General features: G+C 42.3%; 2 protein-coding genes across 10 annotated transcripts in view; one reads left to right on the top strand and one right to left on the bottom strand.

Annotated features, from left to right (window-relative positions):
* LOC133424895 (R3H domain-containing protein 1-like) overlaps positions 1 to 17795 on the bottom strand; it is a 54275-nt gene extending 36480 nt beyond the window's left edge. For 3 of the 9 annotated variants that reach the window (XR_009770923.1, XM_061715464.1, XM_061715467.1), the window contains exons 1-5: positions 14571 to 14749; positions 10323 to 10467; positions 6371 to 6572; positions 2373 to 2390; positions 1765 to 1854 (exon numbers count right to left, since the gene is read on the bottom strand). Coding sequence is in view for 8 of the 9 variants with exons in the window: in XM_061715464.1 (XP_061571448.1) it covers positions 1765 to 1854; positions 2373 to 2390; positions 6371 to 6532 (270 nt within the window). In the remaining variant the exon portion in view is untranslated. Of the gene's footprint in view, positions 1 to 1764; positions 1855 to 2372; positions 2391 to 6370; positions 6573 to 10322; positions 10468 to 14570; positions 14750 to 17685 lie in introns of those variants that run through there. The other 6 variants (XM_061715469.1, XM_061715472.1, XM_061715466.1 and 3 more) reach the window with 5 other exon arrangements.
* Positions 17796 to 18610: 815 nt separating this feature from the next.
* Positions 18611 to 26893, top strand: part of zranb3 (zinc finger, RAN-binding domain containing 3) — a 141877-nt gene continuing 133594 nt past the window's right edge. The window contains exons 1-2 of the mRNA XM_061715461.1: positions 18611 to 18662; positions 23022 to 23140. Coding sequence (XP_061571445.1) covers positions 23022 to 23140 — 119 coding nt within the window. The 5' untranslated portion in view covers positions 18611 to 18662. The remainder of the gene's footprint in view (positions 18663 to 23021; positions 23141 to 26893) is intronic.

The following is a 26893-nucleotide window of genomic DNA, read 5'->3' as shown; positions in this document are numbered from 1 at the left end:
GGCACCAGTTATTCTCGTGTCCAACAAAATATTCCTTTTTTGGGCATAAACAAAAAAGTACCAAAAGTTGTAATGTAATGATGAAAAAAATAAAAAATAAATAAAAAAATAAAAATTTACATCGATCTTTAGACATATGAATCGATTTTTAGGAATTAATATGAGAATCGATTTAAAATCGGAGAATCGATTTTTTCAACACAGGCCTAGTGAGTAAGGGTCCAGTGGGAAAGTGACGTCAATGCATACCCTCTATTGAGATGTCTGTCATGTCCCTGGCTGGAATACCGCAGGAGCACCCGTCTCTGCCATGTCTTTACGCTTCTTTCATTACATCCGGTTTAAAAAGGGGTGGAGTCAGCCATTTTGCTCCACCCTCCTCCTGTGATGGGTGTTCCCATTTTGAAATTGGTGTTGCAGCTTGATGTTAAGATGGGCAGCAACACAAAGCTACATGTGCTGTGGATCCGGGCGACCGAAATGGAAAAGCTGGATAATGTCCCGGTATCATTAAAATGTTAAAATCATCAGCATTCGGTGGCTACAAACGCGTAGACGAGGTTCTAATTTGGTCACTTCAGATTCACAAATACAGGCTCTCAAGCAATGAAATAAGTATATAGAAAAAACAGCGCGCTAATGCTTCCATGCGCAACGCTAACCACCAACAGTTAGAGTGTTGGTTGTGCTGTGAGCATATAGACCTTTGGAAGATTGTATCTACGAACTGGTTTGCGTGCAGATAGCCGTGCCAGCCATCCTAATATTTCTTTACGTCAACACGTACAACGATATTATTGGTGTGGTTCCTTTGGGGGCGGTATCAATGCATGAAATACACACCTATGGACGCCATTGGATAGTACAGAAGAGTATTAGGGCCAGTCGAAATGTCGAGAAAAAAGTTCAAATGTCGAGAAATACAATTTCGAGAAAAAAGGCAAAATTTCGACTTTTTTCTCGAAATTGTATTTTCAACATTAATCTCGACATTTCGACTTTTTTCTCGAAGTGCACAATAAAAAAAAAATCTTCCCCTTCCAAATATTTTTTCTCCTGCATGGCCCTAATACTCTTCCGTAGGATAGAAATACAACCAATCAGAGAAACAACATATGACATGTGCAGAGCGGTGACCAGACTAGAATCAACAGGACATCGTAATGGTGTGAGGTGAAAAAGAAACACTGATGAAGAACTGTTCTGGAGAAAAAACGTGTTGATCCAAGGGCGTTATTAGCAATTTTGCATCTATCTTCATTGTTTTGACAACTGGATCGTGAATGGGTATGGATTACCAGGCTAGGGTTTGGTCCCCACTCGAGCTGGAAGGAGTTGCAGGTTTATGCAGGCTGGGCAGGGTAAGGGCAGTATGGACGAGGGCTATTCTGATAGTCGATTAGCTTGGATTCTGAAGCTCATAATTATTAAATTGCTCTTATTTAAGTCCAAGCTTTTAAATTTTGCCAAGGTTGTTTAAATGATGTTCTAATTAAAAATAAGATTCAAATCCAATGCCTGGTAACATTAGTAGGCCAGGTAATATTTGACCAGTCAACAAACATTACATTAATTGCTGTTGATCAAAATGTTAATTAAGATAGGAAAAAGGAGCCTTTGTTAATGCTCCGCCTCTGACCATAACAACCTTTACTGTATTAATGGTAATATTCTGGCCTTTAATAAACGATGTTCAACACAGCAGAGAATGACAAAGGGCACATCTCACACACACATTTACTCGGGTGGTACAGGGAGATTTACCTGAGGTGCTGCTGAAGGCTCGGGACTAGGACAGGGAAAGGATTCTTCACACACTGCCAGGCTCCGTACGAGCTTTAGCCTAGTGTTGGACTATGGGGTGGGAGGAGGATGCAGGCAGGTGGGCAGTTAGAAACCATGCACACATAAACGCATCAATATCACGCATTGCAGTGACAAGCCAAAATAAAACAAGAGTATGATCCATACTTGCAGGCAAACCATACAGACTCAATAATCCCTCCTCAACAAGCATTTATTTTTCTCATTTCCACTAAAAATTGTAGATACCAAGCTTATTTTTTTTTTTTAATAACTTGATCATTAAAAACTAAATTAAAAAGAATCCTGGAGGGAACATCAACGCAGTAATCTCAAAGGAAATATTCTACGTAGTCACGGTTTCAGGCATCAGTCTCTGCTGTCACTCCTGACATGGGAAAACGTTGCAGTGAATTTATTTCAGACATCTGCAGCGGCGCGTACAGTGACGTCTTGTTTGATAAGAAACACGGGTACGACTTCCAATTCGGTAGGAAAACGGCGGCATCCCAGTGCACATGAGACAGGTTGAGCATGTGTGTACGACATGCAAGTCGAGCGGCCCATACCTTGGAGTACTTCACAGGCTGTCCAGGGGTCGGAGAGGTGCGAGGGGGGAAGTGCAAAAGAAAAAAAGAAATAAATATATGGAAAAAAGATCAAAGCAGACCACGATGTCTGAGGGGGAAAAGGGTCTGTACTTTTTAAAAGTGGAGAATTGTGAATTTTAAATGGTCTAGCCTACATGTTGTGCATGTGCGTTACGTGCTCTGTAAAAAAGAGACAAGCAAAATAAATAACCTTGGGTAACGCCAGCCTGTTTGGCTTTGCCTGAACTGAACAAGATTCAGAGAACAAAGTCAGATTTGATGGTGTTGCTCTCCTTTGAGAGGAAAAAAAAAAGAGAACATTTCCTGTCTTTTTAAATCTAAAATCCTCAAGTAAACATTCACCGCTTCCCCGGAGCATCAATTCATTTTTGCGGAGCATATGCTACTGAGCCAGTTGCACTGTGGGGACCCTTCCTCTCACAAACACACCCTGAATTACACGCAGTGGAGGGAAGAAAAAAGAAAAAGGGAATAAAAGGCCAGACGTTTGGCTGAGAGAGATTCGGGTCAGTTCTGCGCGTTGTTCCCAGGTCCATTTAGCTGTCATCTGAAGCACACACTGAAGGTGAAATGCAGGAAAAACGGGGAGAGGCCGGCCACCCAGCAGTGTGCGAGAGACTGCTGTGTCTCTGAGCTTTATGCACCAGTGGCTCCGTGTGTGCGTGTGTGTGTGTGTGTGTGTGTGTGTATAAACAGAAGGTCTCACAGTAGCATCCAGCAGCAGAGGAGGGGAAGGCAGGGAGGGGGAGACCTGGCAGGAACCATTTCAGTCTAAATTGTAACAGAGCCCAGTGCTCTGCTTCCTAATCCCAACATGCGAGCACACAAACACGTGCACACGGAGAGCTCTGTCCTTCCAACCTGTCCTCTAAAATTCAAAAGGACAACCCCTCCCCTTCATCACCGAGCTTCAGGGCCAAATAACACTTACAAAAAAAGTGAAATGGGCTGCGGTTTGCCCATCGCCGATGCCTGTGACCCGCCGCGCCCCTTTCTATATCAGGTAATATAGATGTGGCGGAGAGCTGGGGAGGGCTGGGAATATGAACGCACCGCCACACCAGCTAATTGAGCAGTGTGGGGCCGGAGGGGAATGAACAATGCCGGCAGGAGATAAAGGAATGGGAAAAGGGGAGAGGAAAGGGCTGAAGTCAGCAGAAGTAGGGCGGCCACCAGCCACCTGTCCTGCCGCAGAGGACAGAGCAGGAGAGCTGGAGGCAGATGGCGGCAAAGTCACCCGCTCCTTCCTCCTCTCCTTACCCTCTACTGGAATGCTTGTCTCCCTTACCTCCATCTCCGTCCAGGTTCCTATCTCCTCTATTTGTCCCAGTGTTGACGGCGAACACGCCGTGACAGAATCAGACTCACCTCTGCTACAGAAAATTACGCGCTGTAAGGTCAGAGGAGTCATTGCCGACGGCATATCTTGGTATTCACGCGACTAGAAAATAATTATGTCAGGATGAGTTTTTATAGAAAGCGCTGGAATGAGATGTAACCCAAATTTGTTCCGGTCACAGAGAACACGCGGGCTGTTAAATGGAGGTGAGAGATGAGGGTCTTCATGAAAGCCCCCCCAATCACAAACACTCGGCGGAGCGCTTGATATTTTATCAGCAGCAAACTATCCAGGCATCACAGTGGAAGACGGGACTCTGTGGCCTGATTTCCCTTCAAGACACAAGTCATTGGCAACGTTTACATGATGTTTTTTAAATTCGGAATTAATTATTCCGAATTAAATAATTCAAAATTATAACTATTTTCCTTCGAGTTTACATGGAAATAGTAATTCCGAATTGAGGTTTACATGGAAAACACATTTGATCGGCTTTATCCAATTCCGCTTAAGGTCTGGGGGTTGGGAAGGTTCTGATTGGATAGGGGGGGCGGACCGGAAGTTACGTCTACCGGAAATTACGACTACCGGAAGAAAAAACAAACTTAGCCGCTACAACTTTGAAAAGCTCAAATTTTTACGTTTCTTGCCATCTGTTCTTTTAATTATTTCCAGGTCCTCCAAGCTATTTATTAAATAAATGGTCTCTGCTCTTGACCACCGTTTACTGCGTGCTGCCATCTTGAAACTTTGTTTGGAAAACAAGCCCAGCTCGGAATATAAGCGTCATGGCGACAGACGGGCGAGAGAACGAGCAGCACAGAAAGACCAGAATTAATTTAAAGCGGAATGAGTGTAAACATGATCGCTGAATTATTCCATTTCGGATTTAAAATCGGAATAAACCAGCCACTTACTTCGGAATTAAGTTTAATTCGGAATGGCCATTTTCATTCGGAATTAGGTGTTTACATGGTCATTTTTACTAATTTTAAATTGGATTTAATTTTAATTCTGAATTAAAGAAGAATTAAACTTCCCATGTAAACACACTGATTCTGTTCTGTTAAATACAAAGAAGCCTGATTAGTTTAGCCTGAGATAGAAATTAAAAAGCAGCCTGTGGTTTCCACCTCATTGCCAGGCTACCAGAGAAACATCCAGCAACACTTCCCTTGAACCTGCCACTTGTTTTGCCCCACCCCCCCCCCCCCACTTTGATCTGCGCACGGACAGGAAAACACTCGTTAACCCTTGACGCTACTAATATATACACCAGCAGGGCTGCAAACTTCCAGACATTTCAAAAGGTGGAAACTCTTCACGGGGAGATTCATTACAATATACAATCTACAAAAATTGATGAGAATAAACAGGAGGTTTATTAAAATGCAGGCAAGCCAACGCCAGGGAACTTCAATGCAGTTGAAAAAAACACTGTTTAGCATAATCTTGCTTTAAACAATCAGATTTTATGCTAATTTATTTTAATTTCTATCTTCATGATGCACAGATCATTTCTGGATTTCTGCACAAAACTTTTTTTCAGTTTTCAGTGAATATAATTAATCGCTGATATCAAATTTTAAGCAAGTCACCAGTAAATCATTCTGTTGACGAGTCCTCAAATTCTTCATAATTTGCGTTCTGCATTTGACTTCCGTGTGTTTCTTTGTGCTCATACTCCACTTCATGTTCCTTCCTGCTCTCTAATCCATCCCTTTTGAACTACCGTTCCACCCAAGTCTCCCTCCCTGCTCCACCTGCGTCTTCTCCGCGCCGCCCCGCTGCTCCGCGCCATGCTGGTGTCATTCTGTTCCTCAGGGTAACACACATTCAGGAAGTCGGTAGATAAGCCAGGATTTGAGGTCCGATTATCTGCCTGCCTGACTCCCTCGCTTGCCTCCAACCACGAGGCCAGATTGGCCTGAATCCTATTTTTAGGCTGCGGCCGAAAGAATACAATCCCTCTTTCCATTCCTGAATTCTTCTTTGAGATTGTTTTCGATATTTATCGTCCTTTTCCCAGAGCGCTAATCAGTCGGACCAGTTTCTCCAAGGAAACCAAATTAACGAGTGCAAGTTTCCTGCAGTCCCAAAAGCACAATGTTCCAGCGACACACACCTAATTAATTAGCAGTTTATCTGAAAGTAATCTAAGCTGTTCTTGATCCCATATTTTTAATTGCTTTAATGTCTTTTATTGAAACTAGAAAAGGTCTGGGAGAGAATCCCTGCAAATCCATATCGCATGAATGTCATTGCAATCGACCTCAGAGTCAAGTTCAACATACCGTTTCAGACCGTGCAGATAACGTTTCTTAAAAGAACAGCTTTTCCTGCTGAAGCAGCACTGAGAACCATTTTAAACGGTGCACGTGACAAGAGACCCCCGGGGCGGTTGGTGTTTGACATTGACTGCTTCTCCATTTTCATGGAAATGAGTGCAGAGACGGAGCTGAAATGTTTGGTGAGCCTGTCAAGCGTCCTCAGCTTTCTTGAGGTCCCAGCAGACACTGCAGAGCAGTCATTTAATTTATGAAACCCCAGTCAGTGTCACACATCCAAGAGGTGTTAGTGAGTAAAAACCTCCTGAAACTCGGGTGCAGCTCTTTACCTGTATGTCCTTCTTATTGTTGCCGCCGTGTTCGTCTCTGCTGCTCTGGCTCTGGTGGTCAGAGTCTTCGGACTTGGTGGCGTTGTCTTTTGCAGGTGACACTGTGTCGGCAGCTTCGGAAACTTTCATTGTTTCAGTGTCCACGATATCGGACATTCTCATTGCAAAGTCTTACAGGGAGGTGGTGGCAAATACAGAGAACCTGAAAGACAGGAAGGTGCCCGTTAGCACTTTATTTCTGCAGACGGATTCCTTATTACCCGCGCTGAGATGTACCATATACTGGAGAAAGAAAGCCCTTAATTGACCTGCAAAGTATTCAAGACTTTTGTGAGCTTGCAGTCAGTTAGAGAATCAGTCCTGAACATCTCCAAACTATGCCTTTGCAGCAGAAGCACAGTGCTCCGGGTGAATTAGTGTGCTATAATGTCAGCTATATGCAACCTGTAAGTGCATCTAAAGTGCAGCGCTTGAGGCTCCAGAACAGGCTGGCAAAGCTGCAGGTAGACGATCAAAACGGGAGAGAAAAATGCCAGTGAAGGCTTCGCTTGATTGAGCTTAATTTCACCAAATAGGTCCACTCTGGAGGGAAAATAAATAAAATAGAAGATGATTTCAATTTTACCCCAATCAAAACACTCTGATCGAAAAATCGACTTTCCAGAGACTTCTCTGAAATTAGTTGTTTTGGCTTGCCAGGTTACCATAGCAGCTCTTCAACAACAACCAGAGGTCAAAAATGGTCAGAACTGACTAATTTAAAACCAATATAGATGTGAAACAAGCCAATAATACATCTTCAAGAGAATTTATTTTCCCCAACAAAAATTACAAATATATTTGTGCATAGGTGAAAAAAATAACCTACGAGCAAGCAAGCACTAACATTCGTTATAAGACATAAAGTACATTTAAAAAAAGATATGACATTTTAGCAGTGCCATCCAAACTGCATGCTTAAATTTGAAAGTAAAATACTCAAAGTACCACCATAACTAAATCCATCCATTAGGTACATTTATCAGAAAAGTTCAGGAACAGTAACATGATTAATAATAACTGTGCTAGAGCAAATGGCGTGTCTCTCTAATGAAATAGAATAATATAACCTATAAAGTGATAAATAAAACTTACTTGTTCACACTGGACCAGGCTCGTTCTCCAGACTCACTGAGGTCTGTATCTTTGTTCTAGAGGTACTTACCTTCTACAGTAGGAAGTGTTTACTTTGGTTCTAAGAGAGTGACAGCATGAAGGTGCGCGTTTATCAAGCATGGCTTTCCCACAACCCTGACAAATGCTCATCATTGTCGGAGGTTGGGCCTGTTAGTGCAGGATAAACATGCGCTGCTAACATTATTTATGGCTTGAGGTCTGAATGGACTTCTGACATAATTAGAGACGCCTGTGTTTGACAACCAGGAACGTCTCTGGTGACAAAGGTCCGTCCATTCAACGGCGGGAACAAAGAGGAGAGGAGGCAGTTGGTGGCACCAACTCGGTCTGTGGTCATCAGTCACTACGTTTTTCTGCGCTGCCTCGCAGCTCTGCAGCTGTTCGAATTGAGACAATGGACATGACTGGGTCGTGAGAGAAAAATGGATTTAGGTCGTTTATCTTGGCTGCAGAATGTGTGAAGGAGGTGGAACAACTGGGAACTCCTCAGAAAGAAACCATTTATTTGGCATGAAACTTGTTAAGTGTTAAATCTTTAATTCAATATCAGCCAAATTGCTGGAATGATTAAACCATTTTAGATCATATTAATATATAACAAATAGCTTAGTTTTTGTTCCCTTCTTGTGCAGTCATCCAAGAACTACAGCCACCGGCACAGTTGTCTGAACAGCATGCAGATTCTCTCCAAAGAGAGGAAGGGAAAAGAAAAAGAAAGGATGGATTCCAATAATTTTCTAATTTGAAATCTTTTGCTGAATTCGGCAGCGATTTTATCCAACGGCCTCTGACTGGAGCAGGGGACGCCTCGCACCTACGGTCCACTGCCGGACATATCTGTGTAATGCCGTGACCTCCCTTTGTTGAAGTCATGGTGCGAGTTCATCCTGCTGATACATTCTTATTATGCAGGCCCCATGCAGGGCAACATCCACACACAGATGCACAAGAAGGGAGGGCCGACATCTGCTACATGAGAGCCAGGATTAATAGGTTAATTAGAAATAGGCTCTTCAAATTCACTTTGCACATCAGAACTGAATCCGCACATGACAGCACTTACTCCTTGACTGGCCATGTGTGTTCCCGCCTTCAACCAATCAGCGGGGCCGCAACCCATTTGGCTGTCAGTGATCAGAGCCATTTTCCTATCTGATTGCTGAGCAGCAAAGCGGCTGGCAAAGATTTGATTGTTTATCTCTGTCCCAAAAGAGCTGAGACTGCAAGCGGTGGCCACCGTCTTCAAAAAAGGTGGCACCCAATTTCTCCGTGTTAGCGGCAGCACGACAAGCGCGGCTCTGCGGAGCTTCCCTGCCAGGCAAATGGACTGGAACCAAGTGCAGGCAACGCGAGGAGGTTAGCCAGAGTTGACCGAGCACTTGTAAGTCAGACCCTGATTTTCAACAACCTGTCAGAGGTTTGATAAAAGCAACACCAGCTGCTGCAAAGGAAAACAGCTTAATACTCCAGAGTGCTGAGCATGTCTTTGAATATTTAGTGCCCGTTGTTGACATTTTGATGAGTGAAGTCTCTTGAGTTGCTCTATTGAAGACTTTGCAATATTTCGACAGATATTTTCAAGAGCTAGCCTTGTGATGGATAACAATTTTGTTTCTCGCCAAATCATTCACTCTTTCAAATGCATTTTATCATGGGACCAGAGCCTTGCACTAAATTTGGCCTCAGGACTTTGATGTGTTCGCATTTCCCCGTCTCGTCTCTCACGGCTGAGGTAATTGCAGTGTGAGCCTGTTCCGAATCCCTGATGTTCTGACTGCATAAGTAATATGGATCATCATTTGGTCCTTGGTGTTACATTAAGGAGTTTAGTGGGCAGAGCACTGGTTTCCTACACTGAAAACAGACATCATTTATGGTTCGGACTTATAACAGATGGTGTAGATGCAGCTGATTTCTACCTTCAGCCAATCAAGCGATGCAGAATAGCTGCTGAACTGTTTTTCCCTCCTATATCTTTACTTGTTTCAGGTCAACGCTGTGCTTTCGCATATCATTAAACCTGCCAATATCATTAGTATTCAAATAAAATTCAGCAATTTGTTGAGTTTGAATGTGAAAAAGATTTACATCTGAAAACTGAATATAAATAGGGGGAAAGGCTTAATGTGGTTATTTGGATGTCCATTATTTATTTAATTAATTTATGTGGGAAAATGGCAGCGTGTCCACCGAGCACCTCAAGCGCAACCACAACCATCCTCTATTAGTACTTTACTGATGACATTTTGCTGTTATTTAAAGTGCTTTTGTGCAGAATAAGTTTGGGTTTTATGAGAATCAAAACTGAATAAAAGGAACCGTCATTTTCTTTATTTTTGTGAGGCGATATTACACTACCGTAAATCCTGCCATTGTCATGTCGTTCCTTTAAGACGTTATCATTTTTTATCTTAAAGGGATGTACATTTTATTTGAAATATAATCATCATATGGATAGCTAATACCAGAATAATCAGTAATAATGTTAATGTTACTGCAGTCAATCAATGTGGGACTTTTCCTAGTTTGGGTGGAAGGCAAAAAAATTCCTTGTGGGAAATTATGAAAATGTAAATTTAGGTTGTGCATCTATGATAAATGTTCATAAATAACTAAAAATAATGTACATTCAGTGATAAGAGTACACTCATGATACCAGCTTTCGTGCAAGAGTGATAAACCGACCACATTTTCTGGAATGGTAGCTTAACGTTCATCTTCCTAACGCGCCCTCTGGCTGACTAGCCTCGTGAAACAGAAAAAAACAAAGTCGTACTTGCTGCGTAGCCAGTGGTGGTTGTGGCTGGTGACGTCAAAGAGGAGGAGCCAACCGATGCCATCCAAGACTTCTTTGCCCATGTCTGCTTCAGCTGCTCTGCACAGGGAGCGGGGCCTCCGACACCCTCATGACCCCTGCCGACCTGCAACAGAGGGCACGCGGGGTTAGCGCTCGGCTGTTGGGAGCCAAGCGGGTTAGAGGTCGGCAGCAGCGCTGTCACGGAGTTCGCGTGGACTGACAGGATGTCAGCAACTCTGACATATTTCTGTGTCTTTGGCAGAGCGAAAAAGTAAAAAAGTGTGGTGAGTATTTATTTCTGGGTCTATGCGTGCCTTTGCACCATAAATAATGGATGAGCACAGAGACTAGGAGTGCGGCTGAGGCAACAGGAGAAGGCACCCCTGCCAACCTCGTAAAAACCAAGCATTAGGTATTCAGAGAGCAGCGGGGAAGACAGCATTTCTCAACTCAAAACCCTCTGCCATTTGGTGGCATATAAATTTTATATCGTCTCGCAGATATACTGGATTTTCTGGCAAATTCCTTTTTAGCTGAACTACGGGGTGACAGTGGCAGGGCAGCGGAGACATCTGAAAGCTCCAACAGCAGCTTCTGCTGGCTTAATGAGCTCCGTTTCTCCTTTATATAGCGAAAATGTTACATTATTGTTCGCTTCTAGCCGCTGCAGATGGTGCAGCTTTCAGATAAAGCTACTTAATGTCACAGTAGGGTACCACCGAAAATGAAGCTTGCAGTTCTTTTACACTATCACTCCATTGATCATTTGGCTTATAAAATATAGTGGAACAAAAAAAAGGTAAATTCCCCAAAGCGTGTCTTTAAATGTTTTACTCTGACTAGCCATCTACAACTCAAACATAGTCAGCTGAAAATGAGGTAATAGAGCCATAGAAATAATTGATCAGTCCAGCTGTTTATCAGATCACCTGATGCAGCCCACTCTGCTACACCTGGCCTTTGTCCAGGTTTCCATACCAACTCATTTTTCATCCTCCTCGCCTCCACTGATCTTCTCAGCGTGATCCAAATCTGCTTTTGTTGAAGCCCCACACCCAAATTTCTTTATAATACAGCCTCTGCCTGAAGCCTGAGCCGTAGCCTGACATGGAACGATCATCGCTTTGCCGCATTTGGTCAGCGCTGTTCTTTCTTGTCCCCTTCTGCGCTCACTCAGCACTTGTTAAATGGTACTTTATGTGTGACAGAAGGATCATCTTCATGCTGTGCTTCAGGATTCTGTCCTCATTGCTCCAAGTTGAAAGACAAGAGCCTTCAGTTCCTGGAAATATCTGAAATTGGGAAGAAGGAAAAAAGATAGAGGGACCTGCTCTGTATTTCAACGCCAGGTTGAAGTCCCAGGGCTATTGCGCACAAACACACAGAAATGCTGAGTTTGAAAGTTGGTCCGACAGCGGCTGATTCTGGCGCTGGGCGCTCCAGGTTTTATGACCAAAGCCGCTGAGCGGGCAGTGCAGCCGTGGCTGCAGCCGGTCCTGCCTGCCGGGTGGCTGCGGGACTTCACCCTGCCTTTGTGAGCGTGGCTGTGTAGTAAACAATACACCCTACCAAAAAATGTCCCGATGCACTGACCGGGAAGCATCCCCGTTTGACAGGAGATCAACAGCTTCCAACAAGCCCTAGCAATTCAAAAGACACACAGACACACACAGACACGCGCGCGCGCACTTGTGGAGATGCTCCGCCTGCCAGTGCACCGTCTAGTATTGTGCTGTCGCTGACAGGGAGTGGTTCATTGCGATTAAAAATCACTGCAGAGTGCAGCAACCTTAAAGAGGCTCCCCTTAGGCATCATTCGGTGTCACGCGACCATTATCACCAAAACTGACAGAATATCGGCAAGCGTGCACAGCCAGAGCGAACCCGTGCACGAGCACACAATACAAATTCATGAATGGATGAAAATGGAGATGAGTTTTTGTCAGAAGGATCACCGGACAGCCAGCGCTGAAATTCATTTAAAATATATCTACAAAAATCTGATTATTTCAAAAAGATCAACATCATTAGTGACAAAAACCACACACATTTTTGATGGAAATTAACTCTTGAAAATGCCTACTCAAAGGGTCATAAGTGTGGCTATCAACTGAGCTGGGTTAATCAAACACCGGGTCTCTTGACGGACTACTCACAGAGGGATCAACGGGAAACTAATGACAATTTTCAATCACTGTGAACCATATAGAAGCCTGCAACGATAACAAGTACACCCCCAGAGGAGTAGGAAAGCAATCTCATTTTCTTTTGATTTTTATTCCCCATCCCGCAAGTGCAAACACAGCGCACTCACCTGCTTCTCCCTACCACAGGCTGACCTTTCCCTCCCACACCTCTGCTCTGTTGTGCTCAGCTATGCGTAGATCAGAGCTCTTGTCTGAGCAATAACCCGCTCAACTACAGCTAAAGGACCCTCAATCCTCTACCTCTATCTGCTGCTCCATCCCCGGTTCTATTCTCGGTAGAGCGTGGAGAGATAAGTCAAAGAAGGTGTGGAAAAGAACAAGCCATTATCTTTGCGAGGTTCTGCGTGATCCCACAGAGAAATTCAGCAATGACTGATGGGAGAGGGGGAAAAAAGGGTACAGGATTTTTCTGCATGCAGTCAGAGCTTAATGCACTGAAAAAAATATAAATTAAAGCTTTATTACTGCTGATGAGCTCCTGCAAGTGTCATGTAAAAAAAGACAACAGCGAAAGCGGTGCCAAGCAGATGGGATATTGTGTGGAGAGACAGAATACTAAACAGAGACCTATTCTGTGAATCACTTGGAGACACAAGCTGAGACACAGTTACAAAGGTAATGCCATGTCTGCTCTGTGTCACCGTTTCTAGATAATAATTACCTCTGATGTTGGGATGATTTTTCAAAATGTACGTTTGAACAAAAGGAAACGCAGCAAAAGCTGCTGAACATTCCCTGGCAGTGGCAATTAACTGCCGACTTCAAAACAAAGCCACAACGAGGAAGATTTAGAATAAGTCGGCTGTACTGACTGCATGACGTGCACCCTGACTAATAAAATCAGGCATCAAACAAACAGTTAATTAGGTTACTAATGCCGGTTCACACTGCAATAAAATTGATTTCAGTGTTTTGCTTAACTGAGTAACTAATATCCCATTTTCAAACCATTTCTGCTAATTACAAAGCCAGGAAAAGCACAGACTGGGGAGCTGCATAATTGGACCAGAGAACTATTAGGGTAAAGCCTATGAAATGATATCACTTTCATACACTGCTTGCCTCAATTTCAGGGCAACCGATGCAGTGTGAGTATAAGAAACTGCTTGTAATAGCCCAGACTGAATTAGAAGAAGAAGAAAAAAACCACCCCCGCCCCCCTAAAAAATAAAAAGACCAAACAGGCACAAATGAGCCCCTAATTGTGCTACTCACTCTGCCTTCAGGTTGCATAAGGCGGTGCGGCGCAGCAGAGGTGCAGCCAGCCTTAATAAATTAAATCCACAGCAGATCATGTAGGTAATCCATTACCTATCCCATAAGAGCGCTTCCGGGGAATATCAATCGAGGCAATTAGGGCAGAAACAATAAACAGAGAAAACTGGAAAACCTAGTAAAGTAGTTTTCATTTATAAAACCTTTGGAGAAAGAAATAAAAAAATGTAATTACATTTTTTTTTTTAAAGAGAAAAAGTCTTTGAGAGTCATTAAAAGACCATTTGCAGACAACACCTGCAGAACAAACGGAGAGACACCAGAGAGGATGAGCCTGGCTGGACAACGCTGCACAGAGAAGCAGCTTATTGGCTGATCTTGGTTAATTATCCTCGTAATGAAAAGCACAAGCAGCGCTGACGAACTAGCCAGGAGATTTTGAAAGCTCTGGCTCGGCTCAGCGTGCAACACGGCACAGACGGCACACCGCATTTTGATTTGCGCCTGGTTTAACAAGCCACAGCAAACGGCACCAAACTTGCTTACTGACTTGACACAACGAACTGATAACAGACGATAAAAGAACAGATATTGATTATTCCCATCCAACTGCATCTTTAAGCAACAATAAGTGCAGCAGAACTTAGTCATATAGTGAGGAAAAAAAAAAATTAAGAGCCTCAAAGTTTGATAAAAAAAAAAAAAGTATATATTGAAAAAGCACAACAGAAAATCATAAATCAGACAAGACTTTAGTGAATGTTGTCTGCTCAGTCTGAGAGCGACTGGAAGCTGCAGGACATACCTGTGCGCCCGGCAGCTCTGCCCTCCATCCCTTCTGCTCTGCCACCGTTTAGTTTCCATTGTACAGGAGGCACAATCTGCTGGAGAGGAGGCTGGAGTCGCCTCACAGCTCGCTCCTCGGCAGCTGCCTGCTGCCTCCTGTACTCTTGCTCGACTGAGTGAGAGTGGAAGACGGGAAGAGGGGAATGTAAAAGGAGAGGGCGAGGGGAGTGGGTGTCACAGAGAGAGGGGGGGGGAGAGAGAGAGAGAGAGCAGGATGGAAGGAGCGAGAGCGCTCTTGCGAACACAAGTCTACCTGCCACAAACCATCAAGCCAGCCAGCCTTGGAGACAGCGCCAAATCAACAGCTGGCCCCTGTGTGATGTCAGAGCCTCAACAGCCAGTCGCTGCAGCGGAGGCCGGCTGGCACTCCGGAGCACTGACTGAACCAAAGTCACCGGCTAAATGGGGCTCTTCATTAGCTACTCTGCTTTAGGATGGAGGTGGGGGGGGCGGAGGCGGAGGAAGGGGCAGCCAGGGACATGCAATAGATTGAAGGATACTGAGAGGAAGAGGAGAAAAATGGGAGGGTGGGAGGTAGAGCGGCTAGAGTGACACGCAAGGAAAAGGAGCACAGAGGGAAGGGAAAAGAAAGCGAAAGAGTGGCGACAAACAGGGAGGAGGACAGCAGCAACATGTCTGCAGCCAGCTAGGTACTCAAAGACCAGGTGGAGAGTCGATGGGGATGCGCTGGACGCTGTGCGGCCGAGCTGTTCACTGGGCTACCTTCCCATTAAATCTGGCACCCTGCTTTTCACACAAGACGACGACTCTACAGCAAATCCCACTGACAGAGAGCCACCACCTGACATTACCCAAACAAAGTAAAAATACTGCTACAAAGGACATCTTTGATGAGCTTAATGATGGATCAAGTAGAACATAAACCAGACTGCATATAGAAAACAGGAGGGGGCTTGAGTATGATCTCACCACACCACACCACACCACGCTCCATGTCAACTAAATCTGCATTTCATGACTTTAATGGATGTTAATGGAAATCAATACAGATTCAGAGCCTCGTCAAGTTTTCACTCGGCTCCTTAATTTCATAGAAAGGTAGAGAACGCTGCCTTTTCAGCGCATGTAGTGAAGATGCGGGATAAGCGCGCTGTGGAAATGATCCACTTCATGCCGCACTTTCATCACTAAATTGGTGACGAGCTGTCAAAGACAAAGCAAGACACAAACAGGTCCTGTACGCAGCCCCAAGTCTAGACAGCCATAATGTGATTGTTTTTGTCCTTTCAGTCACTCAGACTTTAACCGCAAACACAGTGGGCGGAAAAGTTCCTGCTGTCACTTAGCAACCAACACCAGACTGCGACAAACGATCCGATCCAATCCTGCCTCATAATTGTACCATTCGTTATGCCAGGTCTCTGAAGAATTTATTTTTGTGCTTTCTTAATCCCATGAAAAGGTCACCAATTGAACAAACAATTTATGGATAGGCGGATGAATTATTTAATGGCCCCGACCAAATATTATAGGAATGAGAGACCCCCCCCCCCCCCCCCCCCCCCCCTCCTCGGTAGGCAATGAATAATTTAGTCATCGGGCCACAGCCTTGGTGAAAGCTATTACACAGCAACCTCAACCTCGATATGTGATAATGTCATCAGCTGTAAATACGCCCTAACCTGGGTAATGAACGGTCAACAGAGCGGTGGCTGCAGCGGGCTGTGCAGCCGCCGGGTGAGACGGCTGGGGCAAACAATTATTAGCATTTATTTTAAGCTTTTGGAGGGGACGCTACAAAATACAGACAAACACAGGACAGCATTTGAACTATGATTTATTATATTTTAATGTGACAAGCACTTCCTATCGCACTACACCTCACCCAGCAGTAGGTAGGATTAAATGCAATATTCACAATGGAATCTCACTTTAACGGTTGTGGAGAGAGAAGCATGTATTTACACAGAATAAACTGTAGGGTATGTTGCTGGAGAGCAGCGCTGCCAGGGCTGTAAGATCATCATATGATCTGCAGCAGTAGCTGCAGGGACCTAACCAGGATCCTCTCTCCTCCTCCCCAAATGAAAAAGATACCATCATGATGCTTCGTCTTGAGAGTGGCAACTCGTAGGCTCTCACTGTCATTGTTAATTTCTACAAATATAATGAGACAATAATTATCTGGACTGGTGCGTCAATACTGGTGATCTATGGCCAACTTATTAGGCAAGTATGAAATCCGGGGATTGGATGTTTGACTTGTTGCCTCTGACACGGACAAATTCTCATTCAAGTCTGCCTTTTATTGCTTAGTTTGAAAAATGACATTAGCAATGGAGTTGTGAGGAGGTATTCAATAAGAAAATATATACTTCACACTCTCTCATGCATCATTTTGACTTCATATTCAATTGAAAATAATAAGATATGACCAACATCTATAGTGATATTGGAAAAGACAGCGTTGGTCTCCAGGGACTGAGTTCTTGAGTCCTAATACAACATTAACTCTGTGTGACCCTGTGGTGAATTGCCTTATTTTATTAATTTATTATTTATTTATAAATGATTTATGAATACGATGATGCCATTTAATTAAACAGTGCGTCATATAACTAAAACAAATTTAAAAACACAAGTTGGAGGTGTAAATCTAAATATGTCATCCAAAGCGTTAGAATAGTGTTGGATAGTGTTGGTTCTGCTCTGCAACAACGAAGCCGTGACACCAGACTCCATTACAATTTTGACAATTAAAAGATTTCCCCTTTGTGTGTGAAATATGACAAACCCCAGTCAGCGAATAGAATTTAATCTGATCAATAGACGTATGAATCAGAACATCGGCGGCCAGAGCTCATATCCAAGCGGCGCAGAAATGTGAATTTGCCAGTTAAATAGCAGCTGCTGCAGCCGCTAGCCGTTAGCCACCGTTAGCAGCCACGGCTAGCGGCTAGCTGCTAACGGTGGCTAACGGCTAGCGGCCGGACACCGGCGCCCTGAGCTGTCACACACACCGAAAACAGACGCCCCCCTCACCCGTCATTTACAACCACCCGGTTTATATCTCCGTTTCTCTCGCTCACTGCAGGTGTGTCACGTCGCCTTACCGCCGTGGTTCACCACCGTTGAACAGCCGTGGATCCTTCCCGAGTGAAGGAGCTGCTGCTCGAGGCGGACTGAGGGGGGAGACGGCGGACAGCGAGACCCCGCCCCTCCGGCACGCAGGGGTGTTCAAAATATGTCACGTCTCGTCGGAACAGATTTCCTTTTTTTGGTTACAGGACTGTCTCAGAAAATTAGAATATTGTGATAATGTCCTTTATTTTCTGTAATGCAGAAATGTCTTACATTCTGGATTCATTACAAATCAACTGAAATATTGCAAGCCTTTTATTATTTTAATATTGCTGATCATGGTTTACAGTGTAAGAAAACTCAAATACCCTATCTCAAAAAAATAGAATATTCTGGGAATCTTAATCTTAAACTGTAAACCATAATCAGCAATAATAAAATACTTGCAATATTTCAGTTGATTTGTAATAAATCCAGAATGTATGACATTTTTTTTTTTTTTAATTGCATTACAGAAAATAAAGAACTTTATCACAATATTCTAATTTTCTGAGACAGTCCTGTAATTAGCGGTACTACTGCCCTTAGTTTTCAGCAACTTGTGCTTTTTATTATTTTACCTTCTTTTCTCATAATTTTATTTCATTTTATTTGTTATTTACTGTCTAATCATGTCTTGCCGCTTTTAATGTTGATGTAAAGCACTTTGAAATGTGTTGAATTGTGCTATATAAATAAACTTGCCTTTCCTTAATTAATTATTTAGGTCGTGGTCCGACGATGTTGTCGACTTTTCAAACAATGATGTAATTATTTAAAATACTTAGTTGCACTGCAAACACATGAGACCGGGGTGTCCCGGGGAATAAACCGAGCGCACCTCGCAGTAGCAGGGGAAGCGTCCCGGAGTCCTGCGGTGGCGGGAGTTTGCTGCTGGACCTGCTGGAGACAGCTCTATTTCAGCTCTATTTCAGCTCTATTTCAGCTCCTCGTTCAGCTCCTGCAGAGGGTAGGAAAACCTCACACAACAGGAACATTGGTGGTTTCTTTTTAAGCTGGAGCAGCTGAGCTCACATGGTAAAGTTCCTCACTCAAACCTCGCAGTCACGCTGTCCACCATGCCCATAAACGGTCTCTGTTCGCACCATTAACAGTAAAGTAGACTACTAATATTGAAGTGCTTCTTTTTGTCTCTTAAGTCACCCCAAATATGCTCTAGTTGCTCATGTATGCGGGTAATTATAAATACTACCTTTTTAAATAAGTGCTTTTATTTCTGTAAGCAGGACATTTCCGCTTCCTGTTTCATTTAAACCCAGGGAATAGCACATCTGTGCTGGTTCAACGTTTTTACTTGTTTATTCACATTTTGCTGACTTCTGTCTGCAGTTTTTCTCCTTTTATAAAGTTAACTTTATTGAGTTAACTTCTTTTTTTTATTTGCATTTTTTAGAAAATAAAAGGACAACAACAGAATAAAATAAACAAACCACACACACAAAAAAAAAAAATTCAAACAAAATTAAAAACATTATACATATATAATCAGTACTCAAGTTGTAAAAAAAAATCATGGCGGATGGTGTATTTTATCATATGGGGACAGATAATTTGTGCTGATTACAAATAATATAATATATTACAAATAATAGCAGTGACCAAAACACCAACAGAAATACTGCAGGAATGACATAGCAGCAGTTAAATGCAGCCTTCTGTAAGCTTTAAATATCCACTGGGCTTACATCATAAACATCAAAACACAACAATAAAAAACAGTTTTCTGAACTTATCAATATGCGTCTGTCCTTCACAGGATAAGTAAAATGGATCACTGCAAAAACTCAAAATCTTAACAAGAATATTTGTCTTATTTCTAGTTAAAATGTCTAATTTTAGTAAAAAAATGTAATTACACTTAAAACAAGACTCATCACTGGAAAAAACAACAATTTTCACCTGTTTCAAGTAGATTTTCACTTAAAATAAGTAAAAAAATCTGCCAGTGGAACAAGATTTTATTGCTTGTAATGAGAAGATAAATCTTGTCCCACTGGCAGATTTTTCTACTTATTTCAAGTGAAAATTTACTTGAAACAGGTGAAAATTGTCAAATAAGTTATTTTTCTGGTGATGACTCTAAATGTTGAAATAGCAGTAAAACCACATTCATTGATGAAATGACATAAGGGATGGAAAGGGGGGATGGTAGTTTTACAGGGGGGATGATTTGGACCGTTTTTATTTCAGGGGGGATGCCATCTCCCCTCATACCCCCTCAACTCCAGTACTGCATCTAATATAGACATATTCGGAGACAAAACATACACAACAATCATGTTATTGGTCATTAGGGCTATTGTTTGTTGTGTACCTCACCCATTTTTCCTATCTTTCTTCAAAAATATAAACTTGATTTCTAAGTCTCATTTACAAGATCCTTCCAGATCCTAAAATTTAATTTTAGAATTAATTAAATTATCATCCTTTAACCAATTTCTTGTAATTTGTTTAATTAATGCTACTCTTAAAACAAGCAAGTATCTTTCCTCTTAATTTCCTCTGGTGTTTTTCCAAGTAATAACACCAGTGGATTTTTATCAAAAGAAACACCAAAAATATTCTCAAATTCTCTGACAGAGTTTTCCCAAAATTCACTTATAACAAAACTATTGAGTTAACTTTAATAACTCAATAGTTTTGGAAACTGGATATGTAGCCATAGAGGGATTGATACAGTATTAATAAAGTGGAATATTTTGGTTGTCCATCTGTGCTCGTTACACTCACATCATTGTTGTTGTTGCCTTTCTGTCATATCAGACCAGTATGGCCATTCTCCGACCTCTGACCTCTGACATCAACAAAACATTGACATCCAGACGACTCCCGCTCACTGGATGTCTTCTCTTTTTCAGACCATTCCCTGTAAACCCTAGAGATGGTTGAGTGTGAAAATCCCAGTAGATCAGCAGTTCCTGAAATTCTCAGACCAGCCCATCTGACACTGACAACCAATGCCACATTCATTTCAGACTCTCTTAAATCCCCTTTCTTCCCTGTCCTGATGCTCTGTTTGAACATCAGCAAATCCTCTTGACCATGTCTACGTGCGTAAATACACTGCTGTTTGATTGACTGGTTCATCTCCATGATTACATTTAATGTAATTATGGAGCTGAACCAGTTAGTCTCTGTTCTTTAGTTTCAAAATTCTCCATATATTCTCTTTTTTAGGGAGAAATCAGACTGCAGACGAGGCACCCCAGTACCCATATCATGGGTTCATAATGTCGTTTTCTCTGGTTGAAAAATAAAAAAAACAAAAACACATGGGTATTCTTGGAAACATGTGATCTTGAAGGTAGCATGTGTTGCTCTAAACTCTATGTATACTTTTCAGCATTAATGCAACCATCACAGAAACGTAAACGAGCTTTGCCAAGGGCATTGGTGTATCTCCATACTATCACAGAGCCACAGTGTGGATGGTCCTTGGCTTTCTTCAAGAGCAAATAATAATAATAATGATAATAATACACTTTATTTATATAGCACCTTTCTTAACAAAGTTACAAAGTGCTTCCCAAGAACAATAAAATACATCAAGATAAAAATACAGTTCATAGTGGATAAGAACATAACACAGCAATAACCAAGTCTAAAATTAATAACAATATTACACCACAATAAAAGCTCTTCTAAAAAGGACTGTTTTTAGTAAAGATTTAAAAGCAGTAGGGGATTTAGCGGACCTGATCTCAGCAGGTAAAAAGTTCCAAAGTTTTGGGGCCCGGACTGCAAAAGCTCCATCACCTTTGGTCACAAGCCGGCGCTGAGAATGATCAGAAGGCCTTGCTGATCTGAGGGAGCGCCCTGACAGGTAGGGGGTTAAAAGTTCTTTAAAATAACTAGGGGCTTGGTTATTAAGGGCCTAAAAAGTCAGCGATAAACTTTTAAAATCAATGCGATATTGAACAGGAAAATGACACCTATTTGTTTCAAAAGAGATCTTGAATAGTGATTGGTCAGGCCAAAAACATGGCTCTACTACGTGATGGACCTTCCCAGATGCCTCTGAACCCTGTGGGTCTGTGGTTAGGGTTTAAGTCTCCTCAAAGACTCATTGACTGCGTTTACATGCACTCAATAACCCTTTTAAAACCCGAATATTGGCAATAACCCGAATTTGCACGGCCATGTAAACACCAATAACCCCTTTGAATATCCAGAATTTGCTCATATTCCGGTTTTTAAAAACCCGAATATGAGCCCTGGGTTACTCCTTTTAAAACCTGAATATTCGGTCACGTAAATGCCAAACGGGATATCCCCATCAAACGGAACATGAATTTGTTTTCTGTGCATGTTCTGTTCGCAAGGAATCCTGGTCTTTTGAGTCCAGGAAGTTCTTATAAACACGGGGAAACGCAAGACCACGCCACACTTTTGGAGTGAGGAGGAGACTAATCACTTCATAAATGTAATGAAGGATATGAACATTTTGGTATTTGTAGACTGTAGAAAGTACGGGGATAGCGAGATTTACAAGAAGGTGAGCGAAAAGTTGCGCGAAGCAGCATTTGTTTTGAATTTGGATACAGGAAGAAGAAGCGGAAATGACGGTAATTGCGTCATCACGTTCTCCGCGCGTCGCTGGTTTGATCCAGATATCCCAAATGATTAATTACCATGTAAACAGGGATAACTGTTTGCTCACGCATGGAAACGGAATATTCCGAATGTTTCAGTAAACGGAATATTAGCAATAACCCGAATTTTGACTGCATGTAACCGTAGTCACTGTAGAGGTTTATCGCCGTGGGCAGGAAAGATGTCCCGTAGCGGTCTATGTTGGATCTGAAGACACTCTGCTGAATCACTGTCGTGAAGACGATGACTTATATTAGTATTGATGCAGTGCTGTCTGAGGAGCTGGAGAGCTGTCCTACATAGGCTGGTGCCTTCACCTGTTATTAACTGAAACTGCTGCAGATTCTCTGAGTGATCAAATATTATCAGCTTTGGAAAGAGAAATGTGAAAGTTATTTTCCATTTTTCTTTGAGGACCATTGTTTTAAAACATTTCAATGATTTTCTCACACATTTCTTGACAAAGTGGAGCTCCTCTTCCCACATTTGCTCGTCAAAGATCCAGTCTTTCATGGGTACTGCTCTGATACGGAATAATCTTCACTGTCACATGTTGGCGTCACGTTTCATTCAGTGTGGTAAAACAAAGTGCGATCTAATAAATGCTATTTCACTCGAAGCCTTGTTTCCACATGTAATTTCTCTTAGCTTTTTTTTTCTTATTGTCATTTGATAACCGATCTTTCTGAAGGAATCGGTGGACGGCGGCCCACAGATGTCTGGCTGTGATGAAAGATGGTCGCAGCAACTGTCAGGACTTCCCAAGAAGCTCGTCCAGCGTCTGATGCCGTTCCAGAGGGAGGGAGTGGAGTTCGTGTTGTCTAGAAATGGACGGTGAGTGTCACTTCCCCCCCAGTTTAGGTTGAATCACGTTTCATACTAGAACAGCACTGAAAGGATGGTATGCAACTAGGCCTGTGTTGAAAAGATCGATTTTCCGATTCCAAATCGAAATTTTTTTTTTTTTTCTTCATCATTACATTACAACTTTTGGTATTTTTTTGTTTATACCCAAAAAGGAATGTTTTGTTGGACACAAGAATAACTGGTGCCATGTTTTTGCCTTTAAATATGTTTAAAGGTATGAAAACATTAAAGTTTTCAGTTATAATTGCATAAATTGTCTATATTTCTTTGCTTTATATACTGTCTTGGGGTTACATTTGCATAAAATGCTAAAAACCAAATTCTCATAAATGGGAAAAAATAAAAGCGATTTCATACGTCTCTGTTTGCTGCCCTGGATCTGTTTGATCATTCTGACCCACACAATGTTTCTGAAAGCAGTTTTATCAGCATTCTGGGAGGTGATTGGTCCTTACAGCATCATTAGCTGCCAATACTTGCTGTTGAATCTCAATATAACACTAGTATTAATATGTTGCAGAACTACAGTCATATCATTCATGCAACAGATGAAAAAACAGTTTTAATTACCCTAACCCAAATCAATAACGCAATCGAATCGAATCAAACCGTGATAATCGATTCTGAATGTTAAGAATTGGAATCGAATTGATTCTTGACATTTGAATCAATCCCCAGCCCTATATGCAACTGTAAAAGTGTCAGTTTTAGCAATTGGTTCCCTGTTATATCATTATCTCATGTACTCATGCAAGAACACTCTTGAAGAAGAGAACCAAAAAAGGTTCCAGTTGCTCTTGAAAATGACCTGCAGAATTCAAGGCCTCACCAGTGACGTGTTTCACGAGGAAAACTAAACAATATCATTAAATATCCATTGCTGGTAAAAGGTAGAATTAGGCAAGTACATGTAATGTCCAAACATTTCCACAATTAGATGCAGAGCCGAAAGACATCACAGAGAAACGAACATCAAATGATCCTTTGAGTTTTCAAATTAGGACGCTGATGCTCAGAATTAGCTTTGGCCTTACCGAACAGAACTGCAATATAACACCGTCTGCCGTGCAGCATTAGTGTTATTCCTTCTAATATGATGGCACTTGGACAAAGGTGATTTGCTTAATGGAGGTTTAAAGTGTGGCAGCTTCACCTCACTTCTACAGTGAAATGAAAACTGCAAGTAAACAGCGCTGGAGTCCGGGTCGCTTTTATGAAAAAAAAAAATGTCATTCGTTGGGGAGATTTGGGGAACTGCTGGTAACCGCACATGTTGCCCTCCAGGGCCTGTCGGTTCGCGCTCAGAAGCAGAAAGGATTCCTCTTTTGATGTTTGAAGTTGAGTCTCGATACATAGAAATTCATGTCAAAAAGGGAATCCTTCAGTTTTATGATTTTACTTAGAAGAAAAACCCATCTGGTTCTTATCCGGTGTAAAAAAAGAACGACGGCATGTGACATTTAATGACAACTAAACCAAAATGCAGTATACGTTTGTCAAATTAGTGCGAACCATAATTAGATCTTGAGCAGCACTTATTTGAAATTATGTTTTTCTGTAAAATGTTACAAGTCCCTCTGCTGTTTTGGAAGAAGTTAGATCAACTCTTCTTTATAAAATTTGACTCTGGTTAGGAGGCATTCATTTATACGCAGCTCTATTAAAAGTAGGGTCAGTGATTCTGGCCAATTTCTAACTGAAAACACTTTTTGGTCCCCAAGATGCACATATTGTGTATATACTGTAAGGCACAAAGGGTTTGGACCAGCCACCACCCAAAAAAGTATAACAAGCCAATAGAGTGTATGCATTGACGTCACTTCCCCACTGGACCAGCCCCCTTACTCGCACTGAGTGGAAAAAATGGCTGCAACTAGTGGAGAAGACGAGATAACAGACGATTATGGGCTTAAATTAAAGTCAGTTGGACTTGACAGTGACCCGTACAGTTACCCCAAGAACCAGTGGTCCATGGACATTAATATTTGGCTACGAATCGAGTTTCCTTATATTTCTATGTACTTAATTTCTACACTGGGGAAATACACGAAGCAAAGCTTGAAGGCTTACAGAAGTCTTGACGCTTGGTCCTATTTCAAGGCAGGATTTGTTGTAGAAATTAAAGTGATGAGGACACCGAACTTTATGATTTGACCGTTTAACGTTAGCTACCCAAAAATCCAACATTACCTGATACAAAATGGGAACCGCAAATCCACGTTTCGGTGCCTGGAATCCAGTTGTTGCTGTGAATTGCAGCGATCCATTTGTCTCTCTTACGCTTATTTTTCGGCAGTCTGTAAAATGATTTCTTGCTAAATCTGAGTACAGTCGATCCCACAACAGCTCTTTCCCAGCTCTTTGCTCAAACTGAAAGTTTACACTCCTAGTCAGTCTTTCGGCCACTCAGTGGGCGTAACCCGCTGTGAAGTCGCATCTGTGACGTCATGCGCATTCCCTCTATAACCAAAGGGGTGGGGGTTGTTTATGATATGTTAGAATTTCAGCAGATGTGACATCATCCAGAAATGGCTTACCCTACCTTTAAGGTGTCACCACAGCGTTTCAGTGGGGTTCAGGTCTGGACTTTGAGCCATTTCGGCACTTTATCTTCCTTTTCAGCCCTTTGATTCAGATTTTCTCATGTGTTTGGGATCATTTGCTGTTTTTAAAAACCACCTATGATACACTAAGTTCACACTTTTACCAAACAGTGGAAGTGAAAATAATACCCTGATGGTGTGTCCTTCTTAAAAGTAAAATGAAAAGCAGGACCAGTCCACATGGGAAACTGTATCCCATAATGCAATGGGATATACTGATATAGGTTTTCGTCTAAAATGATCAATCCCAGATCATCAACTCTCCACCGCCGTCGTGTGTTGTGAGGAAACATCAACATTCTGGGCTCGTCTGTGGAGATGATGTTGTTCCCGAGGTCTTGTCGTTCGACAAATTAAACTTTACAAACCTAAACCGTAATGAGGGTTTCTCCTGGCAGCCCTCGGTTGTATCTAATGTTTCGGGGGAGTACAGAGTGAACTCCCCCAAGATCAATGAAAATGAGGACAGAGCTGCCAACTGCAGCCACACTTCTCCGTTTTATTCATGAGGAATGCAAATCGTACCTGAGCCGTTCTGTCCCCTATAAAACTGACACCCCTCAGCCTCCCCCTCCAGTTATGTATCTATTTTTTCCAATATCCGACAGTAAAAAGCACAGCAGTGCATTCAAGCTGGCGTTGTTCTTGTCCTTTGTAAGGAGGCTGCGGACCGTGGAGGAGAGAAGCCGAGACATTTTGCTGCTTTCAGCTTTCAGCAGTTTGCTCATGAATGTAGCGAAAAACTGTCACCGTAACTGTGTATCAAAAACATCACGTGACTATGTGAAAAGGTTAAAAACTCCATTTTGTGACAGAAGTAGATGAAAAGAGGCTCCCTCCTGCGCCGCAAAGTCCGTGGAGAGCAGTCTTTTTTTTTTTTTTTTTTTCTTTGCGCGGGCGGAAATAAATTGTGCCATGTCTCCGTAAAAACATTTGAGAAAATTATCTCTTTGAACTGATTTCTGTGAACCAAAAGGCAAGTGACAAGGTTTTATTCATGAATCCTTTTGATTCATGGTTTGGGTCTGAGTAGTGCTGGCAGGTTATGTACTACGCTGCCTCGCTTTCATGCAGGTAGTATGTTGTATGTGGCCCAAAAGATACAGTCCAGGCCAAG

This window comes from Cololabis saira, chromosome 24 (genome assembly GCF_033807715.1).
Source record: "Cololabis saira isolate AMF1-May2022 chromosome 24, fColSai1.1, whole genome shotgun sequence".
Classification (NCBI taxonomy): domain Eukaryota; kingdom Metazoa; phylum Chordata; class Actinopteri; order Beloniformes; family Belonidae; genus Cololabis; species Cololabis saira.
The sequence above is the reverse complement of the archived record's forward strand: the minus strand, read 5'-3'. Positions and strand labels throughout refer to the sequence as shown.